The following is a 21746-nucleotide window of genomic DNA, read 5'->3' as shown; positions in this document are numbered from 1 at the left end:
AGGAGGGAAGACGAGGAGGAGGAAGACTAAGAAGAAGTTCCAGGGGTCGCAAGCCAGAAAAAGCTTCCCGGCAAAAGTTCATCTGAGACAAGCAGAAAAGGGAAAGTTTGCCTCGGGCGGAGCTGGGTCACGAGACCAGGTTCCCAGGGGGAGAGCGCCTTGGTCAGCCGCCGGACGCTGATTGGACAACAGGGCTTAGTAAGATGCCATGTGTCCGCTAGCGTCGTTCTAGCGCCATGTTTGCTTTTGATTATGTAAGAAGAACGGGTAAACATTTTACGGGGTAAAGAAGAAAAGAAGCAGGCGAAAGAAGCAGCAGAAGACGCAGGAGGAGAAACGCGGAGGAGATGAGGCCAATATCCGATCCTTGCGATCATCAAACCTGAGACGGCTGGAAAGAGATTAGCCGTGGGGATGGCAGAGTCCGAGTGATGCACGGTGCAGATGTGGACAGGGGGATGTAGACAAAGAGACGCGAGTGGCCGGCGCAGCTGCGTCATGCTGGTTAGCTGCCTTGATCCTCCAAGCAAAGGCTGGCGGACAAAGAGCTGCTGCCTTCCCACGGCTGGCCTACATAAAGCAGAGAGAAGCTGGCACTGGAGGAGACAAAAAAGACATACTACGGAGTAGATAGCTTCACTTCTTACGCGGCTCCTGTACGAAGTATATTAAAGAAGGAGAGAAAAGCGCAACGCCATGGCAGCGCCAACCCGCGAGCCATACAGGGGATCCTGTCGCTGCGGCCTCATCCGCTATGTGGCATACATCACGCTGCCTCCCACCATCAGTCCCAACGGCAAAGTCGACCGCTACTCCTCTGTCCACTTCTACAAGTGCAACTGCACCGCTTGTCTCAAGTTCGGCCTCTTCCACATGCGTCTGCCCAAAGCACCCCGGGACTTCCGCCTGCTCTCCCCTCTTGAGCCGGAAAAGGACCTGACGGCCTACAAGATCCTCGAGGAGGGCTCAACTTGGTACTTCTGTCCTACCTGTGGCGTTCGCTGTTTCTCCTTCGCAGGAAAGGGGAGGGTTCAAGAGGTGGAGGTGGAAGAGTGGGCGACCAGGCCTGCTGATACAACGGACATGAAGGCGGCTGCTGCTGCGGGAGCTGAAGGACCAAAGACGATCAAGACAAAGGCATGGACGATCGAGGAGGAGGGCTGGGATGAAGCGTTGAGACCCTGCTATCTCTCCGTTAATGCGCAGACTCTTGAGCCGGAAGACGGACTGGATCTCAGAGAGATCGCGGACAAGAAGTGGCTCGGCTATCTTGACTACCGCGAGATGAAGGAGAAACAGCGCTTCGACCGTCCTCATATCGGTGGCTCATGGTGACGACGACGCTATCGTCCATAGTTACGAGTTAACGACTTGTATGTACGGAGTAACGCTCCCTTAGCTAGGTAACTTAGTTAGTTATGCTTGAAGTATATAGTTACGCCTCTTTAGTCCCAATTAGGAAGCTCAACCTTCTCATACCGGAATTCCTGGGTCCGTTAATAAATAGTTACGTGATTGGTTGGCTCCTGAAAGAGGTTACGATTGGTTAACTAAAGAAATAGTAACTAATTAGTCAGAATAAAAAATAACTTATAAATAGATACAAATAAAATATTATTTCATACTTTGTCAAAGAGGAATACGCTGGAGACAGTGAAGAGAGCGCGTCAAAAAAACGGCTAAGCTTCTGCATGAGCAAATATACAAGGTTTCCTTACAGGAAAGAGGGCAGAATAGAGGCATACCTATACCAAGGACAGGCAAGGAAGCGATTAACCACCCGATTTACGGGTAGAACTGGCAAGAAGCACTAGAAAAGGAACTAACAGATCTCGGGTCCTTTGAAACGTGGGAAGAGGTTAATACCCCCGCAGATATCCATGTTGTATAATTTACATGGGACAGAGAGATCGAAAGGTTTAAAGCAAGGCTAGTTGCAAGAGGCTTCTCCCAAAGGCACGGTAGTTATAGATTATGAAGAGACGTTCTAACCCGTAGTCTGGTTTGAAGGCATGAGGTTGCTAATTGCAATTGCATTGCAACCGTACACCAATGGAATATCCACCTAATGGATTGGATGCGAAGAATGCCTATGTTGGGTCAAATCTCGATAAAAGAAATCTTCATGAAAATTCCGTATGGAAGGGCTGCGAAGCCAAGGAGGGTATATAAACCTATATAAACCCCCGAAGAGCCTTTACGGCTTAAAGCAGTTAACAATCCTTTGGAACATGAAAGTCTCTTCGAAGTTAAGGGAATTTGGCTTCGAACCCATCTAGGGTTGTTAACTAGATGTCAATGATACTCCGACAAGCTCGTAATATTCACTCCCGGTCTCTATAGAACCATGTTTTTCTACCTTCTTCCTCGGACAATTCTTCCTTCTCAAGGTACACTTGGTAGAGATAGTTATGTTTTGCCCTCATCTCTTCAAAATCACACTGTGGGGGAATCCAGCCTTCATCATCTGAATATAGGAGTTGATGAGTATACCCGCGTAGTTGATGCCAATCGCGGTATTGAGACAGTTCCGCTTCATGCGTGTCAATTTCTTCTTGGCTAAATGTTACCGGACACTGTCCAGATAGGCCCCAATTGGACCAATTCTCCGAGATCAGGATCAAGGAGTCACGGAGCGGAATAATACCTTCCTTGTAGGTCTTGTCGCACCTGATGTAAAGATCCCGGAGTGTGTCACTGATCTGGTTCATGGCAAGAAGAGACGCGGGACTATACTTAGAGAGTGCCGCCTCGTAGCATTTTGTCCTTGTGGCTTCATCTCTTTCCGCAAGAGCAAACGCTTTCTCATCCGGGTCCATTTCTTCGAAATTCGGTGGTAGTTCTAGTTTGGCCATACCACGTTGGTATCCTTCCGGGGGGTTGAGAAATAGAGGCCAGCGTACTTGAGAAAGTAACGGAAGAATGGTGGTGTATTGCCAGTCGATGAGGCCGAGGATTTTTGTTGGGTTTTCGTCCGCAACAAATATATTACCAAGGTGTAGGTCGGTGTGCCAAAGCACTGGCCTCGAATGGCGTTGAAGCAGAGGCGTCACCGATACGATGGGTATTATCTTCATAGCATTTTCCAGCATCGTTATATGCTCCTCATTAGACCCATGGTGAGGTCCACGAGCAACAACAGTGTCCGAATTCTCCAAATGCCAAAGTCCACGTTTGGCCGGACCAAGTCCAAGGTCAGCTAACTGGTCCCCTATTAAAAGGAAATATTAGAGGAGCCTCTATATATTATTATTATTAAAAGAGGGAGTCACGCACATGGACCCGCATAGGAAGCTGTCTCGTCGGAATTTAAAAAGGAAGCCCCTGGCCAGGTCTCATCAATTCCTGGACCAATACAGAACTTGGAATCGGGGTCAATTGCGGCATCTAGGGGTCGCGAACCTCCAGGGCACACGGTTCTAAGATAAAGATTCCCGAATGCCGGAAATTTGATTGAAGAAAGTTCTCCTTCGAGTTGACTTAGACTCTGAATAAGTTTGAACTTAGTTGGCTCGTTCATGTCGTCCCAAACATCCACGAGCTGTTTGCCGCTACATCTTTCCTGAATGATATATACGGCGCCCACAGGATTGTTGGAATCTGAGTTCCATGCCAACACCTTGGGAACGGGAACTGAAGTGAAGTTTCTCACTGGCATAAGGACGTTAGTTAACTAGTCCGGAAGTGATATGGGGATGAAAAGAGCGATTGTTACTTACCAAACTCCAAGACAGCAACTTCGGATGCTGTGTTGTGTTTCAGCGGGCCAGCATTTGGGCACGGCAACTTGGCAATCACTTCTACTCCATTATCCATAGTTAAGAGGAGAGCTTTGTTGAAACCGCCTTCCATCTTATCGATTCTGGATACGGGAGACAAGACGTGAGGCAGAGCAGACACAATTTTGCAAAGCTGGTCGACATCGAATTAAAGGTAGCGCTTGGCGAACTCATGTTTCTCATTGACCAGAAAGCGACCATTGGTATATGCAAAGAGCTCGTTCTGGGAGATAGGTTTTCCTTGAATAGGAAGTCAGAAAGCTTGAGGACACACAGGGTATTGGTTCACCTTTCAAGTGCACCTTGGCAATAGATGGAAATGCGTCTCGAAACGATATCCGCGGCTGTTTTTGATGCTCGCCGAAAAGCCCTTTTAGAGACCAAAAACATTCTTCCTGGGACCACAAAGTTGTTCCTCGATAGCCTGTTTGAGCGAGTGGTAAGGGCGTACAGTTGACTGAATTTATTGAAAGGCACCCATAGTAGTGAGCTAACCGTAAAACTCAATACGATTACCGTCAAACAATAGTTACGGTTCGCCCACTGTCGAACAGTAATAATACAACCGCGATTCAATCAACTTCTGTATCCACTTACAATCATGAGTAAGGATCACCTGCTCAATGCGAGTTCCTTCTTAGGAGCGAGGCGGCACTCGCACCTAGGAGGAAACTTAGGCCCGTCTGCCAGCTTGGGAGTTTGATAGACATTTCTTCAAGAACTCCTACTGTTGACGCGCCGAGATCATATTCTTTGGCTGTCTATGTCATTGTCAGGAAAGCGAGCTATATAAAACTGTTTTAATTGAACGGGAAGAACCGCTGTTTGGGGCCAACCTTAACCGCACTTCTTAAATCCGAACATGCCCGATTCCTATAGTTATCTGGCTGACATGCGGAGCTTGACAGGATTATATACTTCTAGGCCTACGAAGTATTTCCTTACGATTACTACCTCAGATCTATACTTTTTACCACAGAAGTCTCGTCCTATCGATTAGCGACTGTGCAGCAAACTGTTCTTATTATGCATAAAGTTTGCCTGCCGCTAAGGTATAGTATTTGAGCCTGCATAAAGCATAACTATATACTCGAAATCTTCAGGGTAGCCAAGTATAATAGCTAGCAAAGGGCCATTTGGCTTTACCCATGTCCCTCGAAAAATATATGTAAGGTAAACTGCCTTGCATGTAAAGCAGCAGCCATATCCTAGTTTGACGATTGTAGCAAATACGAGCACAAGAACTTCAGGCGCAATTATTCTGGCCTATCACTACCTACATATGTTAATTTAATCGAGGCTTTAAAAAAACTCTAGTAGTACAGTAAAATACTCTGTACCAGCTGTGCATTTGTCATGTATATAAAATTTAGCGTTCCGGTTCCGTTCCGTGCATCTCCCAGCACAGAGATAAACGTAAACCATTGGACTCTTTCGTTGTTCAGCGAAGACCCTGGCTCGACGTAGAGTAAGGTCGACGCTGTTTAATCGATGCCCGACACTGAGTGGCAATTCTGTCGATATAAAGTAGTGCCCCGCGTATCCAAGTTGCGTTATTTAGCATAATCCGTGAAGAACCCGCAACTTATCAGTCACAGCCATGACAACACCAGGTCCCCTACCAGTAAACCAGACTGCCTCTGCCTCTGCCAGTAACCAATGGGCTCAAGATGGCACCGCCCAGATCTCTAGCCAGCTCAAGAGCGGCTACAACCACACGGTGTCCGCTATTTGGCAAGCCGAACGGCAACTGCATAAGGTAAGTACATACCGCGCACTAGATCTCTATTACCATCGAGGCATGAGCTAAACAAAGCCCGCAGTCCATGTTTATATACCCAATTTTCTTGTCCGCCGATCCAGAGATGGAAGAGCCTATTTCGGGTATCCCCAACCAGTACATCCGAGGGTTAAACAAGCTGCTGCCCTTCCTATCCACTTTAGTCGCGAAGGGCCTTCACGCGGTTATATTGTTCGGCACACTGCTCAGCACCCACATAAAAGACAATGTCGGCTCCATGGCTGATAGCGAGAGTGGGCCCATCAGGCCTGCAATCCCCATTATCCGTCAGGCCTTTCCGGACCTATATGTTATCGCAGATGTAAGCCTCTGCGAGTACACAGACCACGGGCATAGCTCCGTCCTGCTTGAAGACGGCTCAGTCGATAACGAGGCAACGGTCACGCGTGTCTCCGATATGGCGCTATCATTCGCTCGTGCCGGCGCCCATTGCGTCGCTCCATCGGATATGAGTGATGGACGGATCCGCGCAATCAAGCTCAAGCTCCTCGAAGCCCGGCTCGAAGGTAAGGTCGCGATTATGTCGTATTCTGCAAAGTATGCCAGCTGTCTCTATGGACCTTTCCGCGAGGCCATCAAATCCAACCTCGTCACCGACGAGCACAAGCGCTATCTCTTGCCGCCTCCCGCACGCAAGCTCGCGCACAGGGTCATGCTCCGCGACATGCATGAAGGCGCGGATATGATCATCGTCAAGCCAGCTTATGCAGATATCATCAGCGATGCAAAGGGCATAGCTAATGTGCCAGTTGCTGCCATGCAGGTATCGGGCGAATACGCCATGCTCCACGCAGCTGCGAGTGCTGGTGTCTTTGACCTGAAGACCATTGCTTTTGAAACGACAGAGGTTATCGTCCGCGCTGGTGCCGACGCCATCCTCAGCTATTTCACTCCAGACTTTCTCGACTGGTTGAGCTGAATTCCTTTCATAGCTTTGTTTTCTATATGCATTTCTACCTCCTGTTCTTTCATTAACCTAGGTAACTAGTTACTTATCTGAATATTTATAAAGATCATTTCCTCATTGAGCACAAGAACATTATTATTTGTCTATTAACTACCACTCTTCCGTCCATCCTAACTTCAAGCACTCAAAGAGAAATGGAGATATGTTTATTGTGTTTCTCAAGAGATCTGATCCAGAATATTTAAGAGATGGCTCTACTTTATGTGGTCATTAGATCAGGCCGCAGAACTGGCTGACATTTTCTACCTTAATGAAATATCTATTGATGGCCAACCCAAAATACCATTATTATAGACATGAACTATTCATCCAGTGGCTTCTGGGCAACAACTCTCATCACGGTGAGTGGTGGGGACTTTCCCTCCGCACAAAGACTCCAATGCTGTTTGACCAATTCCTCAGCCTGTTTCGATGCTGCGTCTTCATCAGCAGCCTGCCCAGAACGCAGCAAAAGTCTTGCATACAAAGATCCCATAATATCAGCGAGCCTTTTGTCTACGTCGTGGCGAATATCGGGTTTCGAGTCTGAGCGGTAAGCTAACCGCACAACATCCAGGAAACCAGCTGCCTTGCACTCCTCGTAGACCTTGGCTGATGCAGCGAAACATTTACCCTCAGCTTTCAATGCAAGACTGAAACAACGTTGAATCTCCCAAATGACCGGGTTGTCGGCTGATTTGTATGATTCCTCGTCGATTTCTTCCCATTGAAGAAAGCCGCCCGGCTCTTTATGATTGAAACCAAGTGGGTCAGTGCTAGCACGGCAGAGATTGCAGACATATTTGGGGGAACACATACTCAAGATAGCAGAGAGATTGGTGACTGCAGCTTTATAGTCGACTTCCTCGAGAGCAGCAACAAGTAGTCTCACATGGACCACGTCATAACGATGCCAATGTTCTTTGGAGAACGGCAATGTTATATCTTGGACCTCAAATTGGATATTTCCTGGCTGCTCAGGAAATTGGTCCGCCGAGATATCAAACGCATGATAGTAACACTTGGGGTTGGTTGTCTCCAAGAGTTTGGAAACATCTCTCAGCCAGATACTTGTCAAGAATGCACTGATTAACCTTCTAGCCTCGCGAAAAGTCAACAACAGACTTACCCAGTTCCAGTCCCTACATCTGCAACAGAATGCACACTTTCTTGGGGAATTGACGGATGGATCAGGGTGTTATCGGTCACCTTCAATAGCAGGTTGTGCTGCGAATTGAGCCTAAAAGGTTGAATCACACTCATCATTATGTATTCTCCCACTGCTTTCGAGGAGTGTTTCCCCCCTACCTTTTCGATTCCTGCTTGTCTCTACCGAAAACATATTTATCCTGAGTATCGGCCATTGTGATTTGTGCTTCTGATACTTATTCAACGATATGACGATCCTACTTTAGAGAGTCTCAGCAAGGAGCGCAAGCGAGATCTGAATTAAGCTGATGTACGCTCTGAACGCATCAAAGTTTGTCTTTTCTCTACCCCTCCATCGTATTTAAATCAGCCACAATATTTGAGCAGGGCTCAGGGCCATAACAACTATACTGTGTGAAAGGCAATGTACTAAGCGGCGCGACAAGCTTAAATAATTATGGTTATAAAGTAAATAATAGGCATAAACTTTTAGGTAGATCTGCATACTGCAGAAAACAGCTCAGATCATCGTGCCTTTATATGAGAGTTTATACTTCCTCCATATCATTGTTATACATCACAATTCAAGTAAATACAATTACAGATGTCTAGACTTAACCACGTATGAACCAATCAAAAGACTCGATTGTCTAACTAGTTAACTAACCTGTTATATCGGGCTAAATATTTATAGTCCGTTTTTGGGCCACCAATTTTGCTACATGGAGTATACCTTATGGGGGTCTGTCTACCCGGTACCACGGCTTGCTTTTATAGAGTGTGGCTGCATAACAGGAAGATAACTGGGGCCAACCTTTGTTTATCCTCTATTGCCCACCTAGGGCCTGGAACAATGGTAGTCTACCTAGTAAGTGATACACTGGCACTTTCGCATCATATCCCCTATACCGAGATTAGATCTCTACTATTTCAAACAAACGAGTAGTTAGCAGATCTTTTCTCTAACTTGTTTTGCAATATCCAGCGCCTCCTTCCTCCCTACCCTTGAAAAAACATTGAAATATACTATAAAGGTATTCTGGCTTGAGCTTAGATAGGGAACCTTTTGGCCACGCTTAATAAAGCATGCGCATCGACTGATATATTTGGTAAAATCTAATCTTTAGACCACTAAGTTAACACAATATTATCTGAGTCAAAAACACTTTAGTATGAGGTGGGAAAGTCAGCTAGAATGTAGCTCAGAAGTCTATACCAACTACCGCTTCTCATGACCTAGCCAACGGATTTACTGATACAGCAAGGACTATGGAAAGTAGAGTTTGATAGTAGCTCATATTAACTAACCGACTGCTAAAAGGGCCATAACCGCGAAAGGGAAGAAACACATGCAAAAAAGAGATGCTTCAAATTTGCTAGGATATCCGCATAAAAAGTGCTCAATAAACAATTCATTGACAAAAGGGCATGAGTCGAGCTCACATGACATGGTTAAAACCGGGTTCCAAATATCCTCCTTCTTAGTTCCTTTGCCATCGCTCGTCTGGTATCCAGTGTCCTCGAAGCTGCGTCCATGTTCTCCTGGCCTCGACGGACAAGATACCTCATACATTCTCGGACCGAACCCCAGACAACTGCTTTGTAAACCATTGGTTTCACTAGCATGGAAGTGTCAACAATTTCGTCCTCATGGCAGATCTTGCCTCTGTGGATGAGCTCACAGCTAAGCTCATCGGCCATCCCATATATCTGGCCATACATGAGTCCAATCTGTGGCTGACCTATATAGCTTTGTTCGTTCCTGATATCCTGTGCCTTCTTGATCGAGTACCGATTATGCGAAGCAACCAGCAGGTCAACTTCTGGAAAGGTCGGTTTTGGCATGGATTCCGGCTCTGTTACGGGGGGTGAGGTGGGAGACTCTGGCGCGGCGGTCGAGACGTATGGAGTCAGTACATCATTGTACTCTCTCCTTATTAATGCATCAGCCAGGCCATCATAAGCCGTATCTGTTTCTTCCTTGAGGTCCCAGATGAAATGTCTGGGTTCAACCCCCAAATATGCTCCTCGGACCAGTTTCACGCCCAAGACGAACCCTTCGTCCTGTGCCATAGCCATGTGTTGGGATAGAGTCTTCGGCGTTGATCGGAGATATGCCTGGTATGTGTTGTATACCACAGCTCTTTCTCCTGCAGTACTGTCGCTTCGAATGTTGTACTTTCGTTGTAAATCGAGGGCCCAGGCATCAATAGCCGGTTGAACAGCCTGGTGTTCTGCGTCGATCAACAAGCGAACGTTCCGAGCCATTGCTCTTTCACAAATTTCATTGATGGCTTCATGGAGTAGTGGTGGTGGAGGAACACCGCGTAGCAGGTATTTTATTGCTTCGCTTCCTGCTCCTGTGAATTTGAGGTTGACGAAGCCCCCTTCGCCCGCCAGATCGATCGTATGAAGGTTCCCCTCTCGCCAGGCGCTGACCTCATATTCCGCGACCTTCTTATTACTTTCTGCTGAATTGGAACACTTGCTATCCAATTCAAGAATTGCAGCGGTCTCATTCTCATCGGGGACGCCCTCCCTAGCATATCCCAGAATGACACCTGAAAACCCGGCTCTCCTGATTTCATCAATACAACGTTGGACTTCATGTGGTTTCTCGCCGGCGCAGAACTGGGTATAAATGGTCTTGCGCAGGAGATAGTTCAATATCAAATTGCGATCCGGGTTCAATAGGGGTGACTTTGAGTCTGCTATGAACGATAGGACTTTCATTGCAGCTTTAAGGAGAACAGGGGAAGAGGACATTGCAGTTGTGAGCAGAGAACGAGTGATTGAAGATATAGACAGCATGGACAAAGGGGGTGCCGCAGTCTGGCATGGAGAGGAGGAGAAGCTTGAGAGGGGTGGGCTTGTTGGCTGGAAGAGAGATGCCGCTGTCCGCTGTCTCCCAGGCGTAGCCAGGGCCGTTGAGGTAGGCGGCGAGGGCAATTTGTCCCTATGGCCTCCTATGTGTTTCTCGCCATGATGGTATCTGGCCCAGTTGAAGATTTGATGGGCAGGACGGCATTTACTGCCGATGATAAGACGTGCAGCGCGAGGGTGGAAATATAGGTGTTGCTTCGTAGTCCATACAATGTTGACAGTTGGAATCCCTCCTACGGAGGCCATCCTTCGGTGTAGGGTATCTCAGATGAATATGGCAACCAGCGTAACTCCCTATCGACAAAACAGATGTGATGGCCGAAGGAGTAGCTTGTGAAGATGTGAAAGAAGATCAACAACGTAGTAGGAATAGTTATAACTAGTTTCAATCCGCCACTTGCTCTTCCAAATACAGTAGGTCAAGTATATGGGAAGTAACTGTAACAACATGGCAAATACGGGAGATACTATAGCATATTATATAGTAACTGCAAGCCATAAGCCCCGTCTGACCAGCTAGATGCGATGCATCTCTTAGCTGTTTTGCGCAAGGAGCGTCACATTGCCCACATAGCCAGCCAGCCATTGCTCACGAATTATCAAAAACAAGGCCGTCATCCAAGCGCAACTCACAAGAAGCGAGCTCAAGACACAAGCCGATAGGCAGGATAGTCCCGGAAAGGACTGGAAGAGTATAGTCATATCTCCCCTTCATGTACATTCTACATGACGAAGCTTCGCCCATCGGATGGCAGGCGTCAGCGAGTAACACAAGAGCTTGGTAAGGCAAGACAAGGATACGACCAGGCATCCTACCTGTCCACCCCATGCTGCTCCACACTTTTCTGTGGTGATGACGATGCGGAGACATGGTTCAACCGACCAAGCTAGTTAACTAGTTATCCCCAGCAAGGAAGACGGTTAACTATAAAAAGGGGCCCGTTTTGTTGCCTTCATGACGCTATGTCTGGTACATCGAGACGCCAAAGTGTGGATGAACCACGGTTAGTACGGCCTGGACGAAGCCAAAGAGGCACCAGCTGACCTCTGATTCTCCCGGGACGCAGGAGCCAGATCGATATCGGCCCTCGTAGTTGGTCGCCTGCACACACCCTGCGCTGTCTCGGTGACCGCTGCATGACTCCTGCATTCCCAGGGATATTTTCTCCTGAAACGGTCGCTGGCTACGATTGGTCAATGCATGAGGAGAAGCTGCGTGTCCCCAGCTGTTGTTACATCTACTTTATGGTGACTTTCTTTGGGCTGACAGCTATTTGCCCACGGATACGGTTCATACGAGGCTCCGTGCGGAGTAAAGGTATACAAGATATGTATCTAGATTTTAATAGCGTGCAGCTTAATAGACTAGACTGTTAATTAGAGAGTCGCCGAAGTGCTTGTTCAACGAGGAGATCTAATTTTTAGTGATTCTAATATGCTACTAACGTATCACTAATAGAAAGACTGGCCCCGGAAGATATGCGGTGTTTATCAAGCAAGTAGATGTTGCATCAGCTTGCGGACACTTGTTCCCGGAAGTTCATATCTCAATTATGCACGAAAATTGAAAAATCAAAAAGACGCCGCCCGAGGCTTCGACAGAAAGCAAATAGAAAGGAAAGAAAGAAAAGTAAGAAAACATTCGATAGTTGGCTCAGGTCCTGTTCCGTGGTATTATGAGGTTGAAAATGGAACTACCACTGCCAGCGCACAGAAAAACAGAATAAATGAAGGAGACGTTGAATTCTCCTTGGGTATATCATGATGAAAAAAGGGATATTGCTTCTCATTATTGTTCATTAATGGGTATCTTCTCGGATTTCAGCTCACGCGGAAACCAGAGGGGGAAAGTCCCGTACGAAGCTAGAGTGTGATGAACGGCAATGGTCAGTAAGTGTAGTATTATAGGATATTAAGCAGGTAGAGAAATGACTTACTGAGCTGGGCACACGTATCCGGTAGGGTTCTTCTCCAGATACAGTTGATGGTATTTCTCAGCAGTCCACCACTGCCACTGATCTGGAGGGTTGAGCTCGGTGGTGATGGGGGCCTTCCACCACCGCCTAGCCACCTGGTCCGTTATGCCCTTTGCGATCTTCAATTGTTCGTCATTATGAGCAAATACGGCACTTCGGTACTGAGTGCCAGTATCACCACCTTGTCTGTCCTTGGTGGTTGGATCATGCATGGAATAGAAGAATTCGACAAGCTGCTGATAGGAGACGATTGTCGGGTCATATATCACCTCAATGGCTTCGGCATCTGTTTCAATGCAAAGGGAAGCAAGAGAGTAAACGTTAGCCATCGTATCCCGAACATTAACCGTGTAGTTGTAGCGATCAAACTGCTCCCAACAAAAGACCGGAAAAGGACGTATGATAAACTTACGGCCGGTCTGTCCCGTACAGACTTGATGGTAGGTTGGTAGCTTGGATTTCCCACCACAGTAGCCAACAGAGGCATCTAATAGACCCTTCCCGTTCCCAAACCGTCGACGGTATATGTGCTCAACCCCCCAGAAACAGCCAGCTGCAAAGGTGGCCTTCTGGGCATGTGGAGGAATACCCTGCTGCTTTGCAGCCAACCCACCAACAAGGGACTCGGGAAGAACAGTCATTTTGACAGAGCTGAGAGAGAGAGGCCTCAATAATCGTAGTAAGTATCGTTGGAAGGATATTGGGGAAAAGGCCATCAACTCGGGGGTGGGAAGTGGTTTTTCTCTAATAACTGCCTAGCTGGCCGGCCGGTCCCCGGAAGATATTTAAGATATTTTGATCTTTGCTGTTTGATCGCCGTTTTGCCTCGCTTGGCGGTTGAGATCTTGACAGGGGCAGGTTTTCACAGATAAGTAACCAGTTGAAAAAAAAAAAAAAGAAACGAATGGAAGAGCAGCGAATCTGGGAGGGCAGACAATGGCAGCAGCGAGAATCTTCGCCCTTCACTTCTGGCTGGCAAGTCTGAAATCAATAACTAGTCTTTTCAGCTCTTTCAACACTTCCACTGCTGAGGACGCCCGTTGAATAAATACCTAGGGACGCATACTTAGTCTAGAGTCCAGCAGAAGCCAAGCTATGGCGGCATCTTACGCCATCGGCGGGATGACAAATCTAAGGCTGTAAAAGATTCCATGCTATTATTACGGGGAAGCAGGCCGATTCCTTAGCCGGCCAGCGCTAGTCTTAAGTAGTGTTGAGTGTTATTCATCGTTCTGGCCGGATGAAGTTCGGCAAGTTTAAGGTTGCATCCTTCGTATCTTCGGAGGCTTCGGCTTTTTTTGGAATCATGGACGTTCTGTTCAGGTTTATATTTATATATATCATGCCACTGCCTGCAATGATTTGACGACAGTTAACATTTAGTCGAACTAGGCTATGAAGATGGAATGGAATCATACAAATTTTCCGAGAAGAGGTGGGGGGGGGAAGAGCTTCCACAAGGCGTATACAATTTGTCAAGACAGGAAGAGTCAATGAGTCGAGAGAATGGCTCCGAAAAAAGGGGATGATTAAAAACATGGCACATACGGAATTCAAAGAGAACCGAGAGAGTCAAGGGCTTTCAATGTTTAGCCTGGTTCACCAATTCTCCTAGCCGTTTCTCCAGTGTCCTTCGTCCGTCAAGGGTATCCCAAACCTCATGCGGTGCTCCCTTGACAACGTCCCACGCAACAAGATTATTCGTGATCTTGGTTAAATCTTCTTGCTTATCAGCCCAGGTCTGGCTTCGTCTCACCTCTCTGCCTGAACTGACGACTACCAGAGGGGTGGATTGGCCCTGGATGTTTCGTGCGCTCGAAATCTCGCTACGGGTGATAGAATCGGCAACAAGGCTCTCCTGGAGCTCGGCCTTGATGAACTTTCCTCCCTGGTAGGCTCGCATACCACAGACTCGGTCTACTCGAGTCCGGCCCTTGAAGATTGCACCAGCCAGTCTGTCTATGCCAAGTGGAGACAATATACCCCAGACCCAGAGCATCAGTCCCCGGCTTGGCTTGCCCAGGCTATGAAGCAAATCTTCGTGGAGAGTGTCGACAAGCATAATACCGTGGATGTCGCGAAGGTGACGACTGGCAAAAATGCGGCTGTAGATACCACCGACGCCGGCCGACACTACAACCCAGGGACCCTCTTCATCAGCCATTGCCAGTGCCTCTGAAAGGGCATCTGCCGACATTCCTGCCGAGTGAGGGGACGGTGCATTGTCTGACCAAGCGATACCCGGACGGTCCCAGTAGCAGTATCGTTTGATCACGCCGTGCTGGTAGGCTTCGTCGACCCATTTTTGGAATGTATATTCCACCGGTGCCTCGCCTCCTTCAAGGAGGACAGTAACGGTAGTCTCGTTGCTACTCCGTGAAGTCGAATGGTCCCCAATGCAGTGAAGATGAACTTGGTACTTGTTGCTATCGACATAATACCTCTGTCCCGGTGCCTCTAGAGTAGCATCCTTTGCGCGCAGACTCAACGTGGACATGAGCAAGATGCCAACAAGCACAGTAATAGCCATAACGACCACTTGAACGAGAATAGCCAGCCATTCTCCGAGTGATCGGCGGGTCTCCTCGCGGCCAGTGAGTCGCTCTTCTTCTTGCCTCTTACCCTGAGCCACCAACCGGGTTTGAGCTACCAGGTAGAGGGAAATGAGGACTGCCCACGCCACCGATGCAATACCCACCCAGCCTTCTTCAACGCGAAGACGCGGAACTCCAAGTGCGAGAAACAGGCTGACACTCAACAGGATGGATAAAGTGGTAGCCCATATCGTCATAGGCGTAGATGGGATGGTAAAGAATATCAATGCAATAAGCAAGTTTGATATCGTCAAGGTGGTGAATGAGAAATCAAAGAAGCCTGATCCCCGATTACTCATACCAGGAGGGCTGACGAAGATCGATACGAGCAGCAGAATCCACCAAAGAAGTGATATAAATAACACCGTCAAGGTGACCCCTCTTAGGGCCCGAACACTCCATAGATTATATGGCGATACCTGAATTGAAAGCGCAGAAATAAAGGGGTTAGCCAGACAGATTTTCAATGTCCATGCCAAGTTGTCTTATATGACTTACTGCAGGATCATCAGGGTGGAGGTATCCATTTCCTTCAGCTGGTAAGAGCCGTGTCCTTTCATCCACATCATGAGCTCTTCTTCTATTATCAGGCCTGCCTGCCTCGCCGGTATATTGTTCCTCATCCTCACCATCCCGGCCTTCCTCTCGGGCATTGTGCCGTAAACCCCAAAGGGGTGACATCCTTACAGTCTTTTTAGCACATATAACTTTATCCCAGTGAATATAAAGTAATTGGGTGGACAGATCTAGAGAGCTGTCCAAGTGTCGTTGGTTTCCTGTTCGCCCAAAACGATAAGGAACTCTGTGGGAGTATCAAGAAGGTGAGCAAAGCTGGCAGCAAGTTGGCAGAGGAGCTGTGTCCACTATTTATACCACTGCCTAGGCCCAGGTCATACAGGATTGACTTCATGATATTAATCCTAGCCATAATAAACACATATAAGTCAACCAATATGTAGCCTTGGTTTGGGATAGCATATTACTTGCTTTCTCCTGTGGCGAAGGAAGAGACTCTCCGTCGTCCCCGTCAGCTTGGAAGAATATCACAGGAAGCCGGTGACGTCATAAAAATTTTTATCACGTGATATTATATACCTGTTTAAGACTAGCCGTATCAAAAGCATGTAAATTACATACCAAATTACGAAGCAAGTTGGAGCAACATCACATCTCAAATCTGAAACCCAGCAAGATGAAAAATGACCAAGCAATCAAGTTGAATAGACAGTCTAACGACCTGATACTATGATTTAAGATCTTTTTGAAGAAAGAAGAGCTATCCGCTGTCCCTTTGTCCCACCAACGGCGCGGCTGTGATACCTGCCCAGCTGCTTCTTCAGATACCCCCCACCCTCCCATTTGAACATAATTAAGATACCATGAGCGACCTCCAAAAGTCTTTTGCCAAATCACGGCTTGCGAAGTTGCCGCCTGAAGTGCCAGTGTTTGATGATATCAGTGAAAGCCGGACAGGGTCTGAGGTATATAGTGAACACCTTGAGGACGACTCATCGTCAGCATCTTCTGCTTCTTCCACAGGGACGATAGTACCCTCTCAGAGCCAAAAAATGTTTGAGCGCGGGCCTGGGTACGTTATACTTGTCTCCTCTCTTCGTGTGTGTTACCGCATGTGTTTGTATATATTCAATTGTTATATATCACTCGGTATACACATTAATGCCTAAAACATATACCCTGTTAGTCTTGTTAGATTTTCCTTGGTTCTAACAGTTCAGTTAAAGGGCACGGTCAAGGTCGAATATTGTTGCTTCTCCATGGAATGACTTCTTCGAAACAGAGCTTTTTATTGAAGATGATATCGATGGCCTCCATATAAGTCACCACGTCTACTTTACTTCCCCTTCCAAATCTGGCCCCCTGTTTGTCACTCATCACGGAGCAGGCTCATCTGGTCTATCATTTGCCGCTTGTGCTGCCGAAATTAGGCGAGCCCTACCAACGGCTGGTGTTTTGTCATTAGATGCCAGAAACCACGGACTTACAAATCAGGCTACCGACGATTCGCAGAAACATGAACAAGATCTAACCCTGGAAACTTTAAGTCGTGATCTTGTTTACATTGTTAATAAAACCAAAGAAAAATTGAAATGGGACTCTATTCCACCGCTTGTTCTCGTTGGACACAGTCTTGGAGGCGCTGTAGTTACCCATGTTGCGAGAAATGGTGACCTAGGCTCAAATGTTTTAGCCTATGCCGTGCTAGACGTCGTAGAAGGTGCGATAATAGAGGTTCAAGATTTTTCGCTTGAAATTTAAGCAGCTAATACGTCCTTTTGGCCATGGCGATTCAGGATCTGCAATTGATGCACTCCAAAGTATGGAAACATACCTTTCTACAAGACCATCTAGTTTCCCATCCCTAGCATCTGGAATCGAATGGCAGTATGTATCTCACCGTCCGAGCTGTTCTCTTGTTAAATCACACACAAATTCTTACTTTAACCTAGCACCCGATCCCGGACTATACGCAACACAGCGTCTGCGCGAGTATCAGTCCAAGGCCTTCTCCGCGAAGAACCTTCGACAGACCCCAACTCGGCTGGAATTTGGAAATGGCGTACTGATCTTGCTAGGACGAAGCCTTTTTGGGAAAATTGGTTCACTGGTCTCAGCAAGAAATTCTTAGAGGCTCGGGGAGGTAAACTGCTCCTTTTGGCTGGAACTGATAGGCTGGATAAAGAGTTGATTATTGGGCAAATGCAAGGTATGCAGTTCACGTCTTCAACCGTTGACTTTCTTAAAAGCTACTGGGTAAACTGATTCTTTGACATGACAGGGAAATATCAACTTCAAGTTTTTCCGGAGGCTGGCCATTTTATCCATGAAGATCAACCTGTTAAAACTGCACAAGTCTTAGTTGATTTTTATAAACGTAATGACAGAAGCGCCCTTGTCCTCCCTCCCAAAGTGAGCGACATGTTAGCATCTAAGCAGAGCACGCAAAAATGGGGGCTTAAAAAATGATATTTCAATTGCAGGCCATGGGCCAGCCCGCTCCTGTTTGCTTGTATGGGCTGAGAACCGTGTGTGGTATATAAATACTACATATAATTTAATAGAAGATATGAGACAATTCATTGGTCCATTTCATCATATGAATTACATTGTATTAATCAGTTTAAACATGCCTCCAATTTGCATCAGCAAAGGAAGACCATCAACACAGGGAAATTAGCTAATGCTGCCAGTAAACCTAACCGCAACTGATACCAGCGCCCCTGCTTTGGACCTCCTGCTCTACCTGAACGCCAGTATTGAATCAGAACGCCTCCCTTGAACATCTTAGAAAGAGTAGGATATTGTCGGCGGTAAGCCATTTCAGGGCGTATATGCTCCTCCGGCAATGACTAGATTCATTCTGGTAAAAGTAACATTGAAAACAGGGGTTTTCTTGGTTGGAAATGCGCTGATCTGATCTGCCGTAACAACTGCATCCTTCCCTTTTTTCTTCTTAGTCGAACTACCCTTGGCTGTGCCGGATTTTGGCGCTCCTGCCACAGATGCTGCCGCCGCCGCCGATTGATTGGGTGCTGCGCTTGTCGAATTGGAGGCATCAATCTTGGTTCCACCCCCTGACTCCGTGAGAACGCGGCCTTGCCCAGTAGAGGCTTCGCTAGGGGGTCCCGCGACATCCCAAACACGGACTGTGCCGTCTGCACCGCCAGAAACAAGGACATTGGATTCAGCGCTCCAAGACAAAGCCCAGATACCACCCTTTGCATGGCCACGCATGCGCTTAAGAAGCTTTCCAGGGGCAAGATCCCAGAGAATGATAGTCCCATGGTCATCAGCAGAAGCAAGGAGCCGTCCATCGTTGCTGCATGACACGGCGGTAATGTTTCCAGTGTGGCCGGTAAACATACGAACAGCATTTCCCGTGCTTACAGACCACATGCGAACGGTATGGTCAGAGCTTGCGGTAAATACGTAAGCGGAATTTGGGTGGAAACACACGCAATCAACATCTTGATCGTGTCCGACAAAGATACGTTGCTGTCGAATTTTGTTGGTAACCCAAAGCCTTGCAGTTTTGTCATGACCACCGGAGACGAAATAGTGTCCAAAAGGTCCCCATGACAGGCTCCAGACAGGCCCAGCATGGCCTTTGTACACAACGATACACCTCCAAAGGTCAAGGGACCAAAGACGGATAGTTTGATCAGCGGATGAGGAAAGAAGCCAACGAGCATTGGTTTTCACCTCCGCATCATCTGGGCTTGCTATGGACGGAGCAAACGACACAGCATAAACTGGGCCAGAATGACCATACAATCTGTGCGAGTTTTTGGGAGTGGGGTCGTCCGCATCGGGGTATGTGGGAGGAATGGGACGTCCGTCCAGGCTCCAAACACGGATATAGGAATCTTGCATACCGGCGGCTACAAGATTGTTGTCTCCAGAAAAATCCATGCACGTAATTCTAAACGAGGAGTATGCTTAATTAGCTCAGATATGCCACCCTAATCCTTGAGCTCCGATACATACCCTTGGTTTGCATTGTGGAAAGTAAACATGCAGACACTAACTCCAGGGGCAACACCTCCGCTGCGTCCATCGATTTTGAACCTGTCACGGTTTTCTTTTACTTTCTGAACTTCCATAGCCACATCTCGTGCAGTAGAAGGAGGATATGGGATTTCTGAGCGAGAAGGAGCGTCAAGATCTTCTTCTTTCTTAATCATCTGGTCAAAATGCTGGACAAGTGTTACTTTTCCCGGCCCAAGGTCCTCCTTGGAATCCTCCTCTTCTAGTTCTCCGCGAACGTCCCCTTCCAAGGTGGCCTCTGGGGGTAGCTGTCCAAGTTTGAGCCGTGGAAGGGCTCCAGCAATTCCAGGATTGTCACCTGTATAGGCAGAACCGGGATGATGACCGGGAATTCCTTCATCTTCAGCGGGTACACCGGCTGAATTTTTGCCTCTGGCGAGCATTGCACCAAAACTGAATCGGTCATCGGAAGCGCGGTCCTTGGTGATGATGGTGCAGTAACTACTCAACAATGCCGACATAACAGTTCCACCCTCCTTATGCTTAGTCTCGAGAAACTGCATAAGATTCGAGAAAGCAGGGTTACTCAGGGTAAGCCGGTACTTGTTGTCGAGGTATAGCTTAGCAATATTGTTGTCCTGAACATGCTCAGGAAGGCCGAGGGTCTGCAATGCACGAATATCATCCGTGTGCTCCGGAAGAAACAGGTTTTTGTTTGCTTCAAAAAATTGGCGGCCTTCTAACGGAGTCATAGCTCTGATGAGGTTCAAATAAGAGTAGACAAAAAGAGGCCAAAGAACGCGTCTAAGTTCGGGCTAGAAGGATAAAATGACAGTTAGAAGAACGTTTGCCCTAGTGATCAAGGGAAACAGTACCTTGTAGATCTCCAAATTGTCTTCAACCCATAGCTTTGTCATTTCTACGAGTGGCCAGCAAGTTAGTCTCATCTCAGCATACATTCATATAATGATGGTGACAACAAACCAAAGGCAGCCCTGAATTTCGGGTGAGTATCAGTCGAGACTGGTAACAAAGGGCGCCCATCAATTTCTTGGTTCGATGATTCCATTCGGAAAATGGCTTCGGTTCGATTATAACCCTTTTTTGCCAAATAGTCGATAACCTATAAGTTAAGAGGTCATTAGAATCAATTCCAGGTAACAAGACATATATATCGCGTTCAGGCTGATTTGGGTCAAGCAAGCCCTTATAAGATAACAAATAACAAGCATACGCCAAAGCCAAAACATATACAAACTGCCAAACATTTTGATAGACCACCCACAATGTCAGTGACGAAAGAGGATGTTTCATCCCCTGGGGGAGATGATCCGTCTGATTTAGGATTCCAGCCAGGTGCTGGCTCCCATCCAATGGGACACTCATCCCCCATTGTCTCTTGAAAATTGTTTGACAATGCCAATCAAAATATGGCAGCTGCAAAGGTTGTGGATAATAGGGCAAAAAAGATACCCCCCAAGCAGGAGGATATGTGTGATGATGAAGGACAAACAGTGGGAGGGCAGGGAGTGATATTGATAGACGGGGACGGGGATATATTTTTCCATTTTCGGTAACTGGGGCTGATGGGAAGACAGGAAAACCCTTGCTTGGGAAACAGTGTCATTAAAGGATATTTAAAACATGCAGTGCACAAGCTGGTTCTAGCTTCACCCAATGGGTTTAAGGGTGGTGGACATATAGTCCTGGTTTGAGGCAAGTAGTATTATAAAATAGATGGATTTTTTCACACTCCTTTGGAGTGTTTATCAAAGGCACCCAGGATATAAATGTAAATATAAATGCGGCATACCAAAAAAACAAAGCCAAAAGCCAATATCTAGCAATCTCTGAAGTCTAAGGATGAAAGAAAAGACATATCCAGGTATATGAGTGTAAAACTGACTTACAATCTGGTTCAAATCCTGCTGGGATACAGGTCCGGGCCTGTTGGGTACAGCTGGTGTGGCACCGCCAGAGGAAGGTCCGCTGGATATAGGTTGTTGATGTTGAGAAGGCATCGTAACTGCAGTCCCTGGGCCAGTGCTGGCGCTCCTAGGACCAGGGCTGGGTGCTCCAGCAGGACCTGACATATTGCTCAGTTTTGATATC

General features: G+C 47.2%; 9 protein-coding genes across 9 annotated transcripts; 3 read left to right on the top strand and 6 right to left on the bottom strand.

Moving 5' to 3' along the window:
* Positions 1-696: 696 nt before the first annotated feature.
* On the top strand, positions 697-1335 carry MGYG_06063 (DUF636 domain-containing protein; the record flags this gene model as incomplete). The annotated part of the gene is made up of 1 exon (XM_003171471.1): positions 697-1335. One exon carries the CDS (start codon positions 697-699, stop codon positions 1333-1335), a length of 639 nt encoding a protein of 212 aa, XP_003171519.1.
* A 989-nt stretch (positions 1336-2324) lies between these two features.
* Positions 2325-3852, bottom strand: MGYG_06062 (hypothetical protein; the record flags this gene model as incomplete). The annotated part of the gene is made up of 3 exons (XM_003171470.1): positions 2325-3211; positions 3277-3651; positions 3720-3852. The coding sequence occupies 3 exons, from the start codon at positions 3850-3852 to the stop codon at positions 2325-2327; spliced, it is 1395 nt and encodes a 464-aa protein (XP_003171518.1).
* A 1527-nt stretch (positions 3853-5379) lies between these two features.
* Positions 5380-6499, top strand: MGYG_06061 (delta-aminolevulinic acid dehydratase; the record flags this gene model as incomplete). The annotated part of the gene is made up of 2 exons (XM_003171469.1): positions 5380-5538; positions 5603-6499. 2 exons carry the CDS (start codon positions 5380-5382, stop codon positions 6497-6499), a joined length of 1056 nt encoding a protein of 351 aa, XP_003171517.1.
* Positions 6500-6848: 349 nt separating this feature from the next.
* MGYG_06060 (hypothetical protein) lies at positions 6849-7890 on the bottom strand (the record flags this gene model as incomplete). The annotated part of the gene is made up of 4 exons (XM_003171468.1): positions 6849-7273; positions 7346-7596; positions 7656-7766; positions 7835-7890. 4 exons carry the CDS (start codon positions 7888-7890, stop codon positions 6849-6851), a joined length of 843 nt encoding a protein of 280 aa, XP_003171516.1.
* Positions 7891-9127: 1237 nt separating this feature from the next.
* Positions 9128-10804, bottom strand: MGYG_06059 (proline oxidase; the record flags this gene model as incomplete). Its single annotated transcript, XM_003171467.1, has 1 exon — positions 9128-10804. One exon carries the CDS (start codon positions 10802-10804, stop codon positions 9128-9130), a length of 1677 nt encoding a protein of 558 aa, XP_003171515.1.
* Positions 10805-12491: 1687 nt separating this feature from the next.
* MGYG_06058 (peptide methionine sulfoxide reductase msrB/msrA) lies at positions 12492-13175 on the bottom strand (the record flags this gene model as incomplete). Its single annotated transcript, XM_003171466.1, has 2 exons — positions 12492-12820; positions 12947-13175. The coding sequence occupies 2 exons, from the start codon at positions 13173-13175 to the stop codon at positions 12492-12494; spliced, it is 558 nt and encodes a 185-aa protein (XP_003171514.1).
* A 941-nt stretch (positions 13176-14116) lies between these two features.
* Positions 14117-15809, bottom strand: MGYG_06057 (integral membrane protein; the record flags this gene model as incomplete). The annotated part of the gene is made up of 2 exons (XM_003171465.1): positions 14117-15547; positions 15627-15809. 2 exons carry the CDS (start codon positions 15807-15809, stop codon positions 14117-14119), a joined length of 1614 nt encoding a protein of 537 aa, XP_003171513.1.
* A 698-nt stretch (positions 15810-16507) lies between these two features.
* MGYG_06056 (carboxylesterase-mitochondrial 37S ribosomal protein YmS2) lies at positions 16508-18113 on the top strand (the record flags this gene model as incomplete). The annotated part of the gene is made up of 5 exons (XM_003171464.1): positions 16508-16716; positions 16871-17364; positions 17441-17531; positions 17597-17853; positions 17926-18113. 5 exons carry the CDS (start codon positions 16508-16510, stop codon positions 18111-18113), a joined length of 1239 nt encoding a protein of 412 aa, XP_003171512.1.
* A 354-nt stretch (positions 18114-18467) lies between these two features.
* On the bottom strand, positions 18468-21727 carry MGYG_06055 (transcription initiation factor TFIID subunit 5; the record flags this gene model as incomplete). Its single annotated transcript, XM_003171463.1, has 5 exons — positions 18468-19569; positions 19635-20449; positions 20510-20553; positions 20619-20757; positions 21545-21727. 5 exons carry the CDS (start codon positions 21725-21727, stop codon positions 18468-18470), a joined length of 2283 nt encoding a protein of 760 aa, XP_003171511.1.
* Between the last annotated feature and the right edge of the window lie 19 nt (positions 21728-21746).

The sequence above is a fragment of the Nannizzia gypsea genome, genomic scaffold, assembly GCF_000150975.2.
Source record: "Nannizzia gypsea CBS 118893 supercont1.5 genomic scaffold, whole genome shotgun sequence".
Lineage (NCBI taxonomy): Eukaryota > Fungi > Ascomycota > Eurotiomycetes > Onygenales > Arthrodermataceae > Nannizzia > Nannizzia gypsea.
Note: the sequence above shows the minus strand (reverse complement) of the source record. Positions and strands in the feature narration are given on the sequence as shown.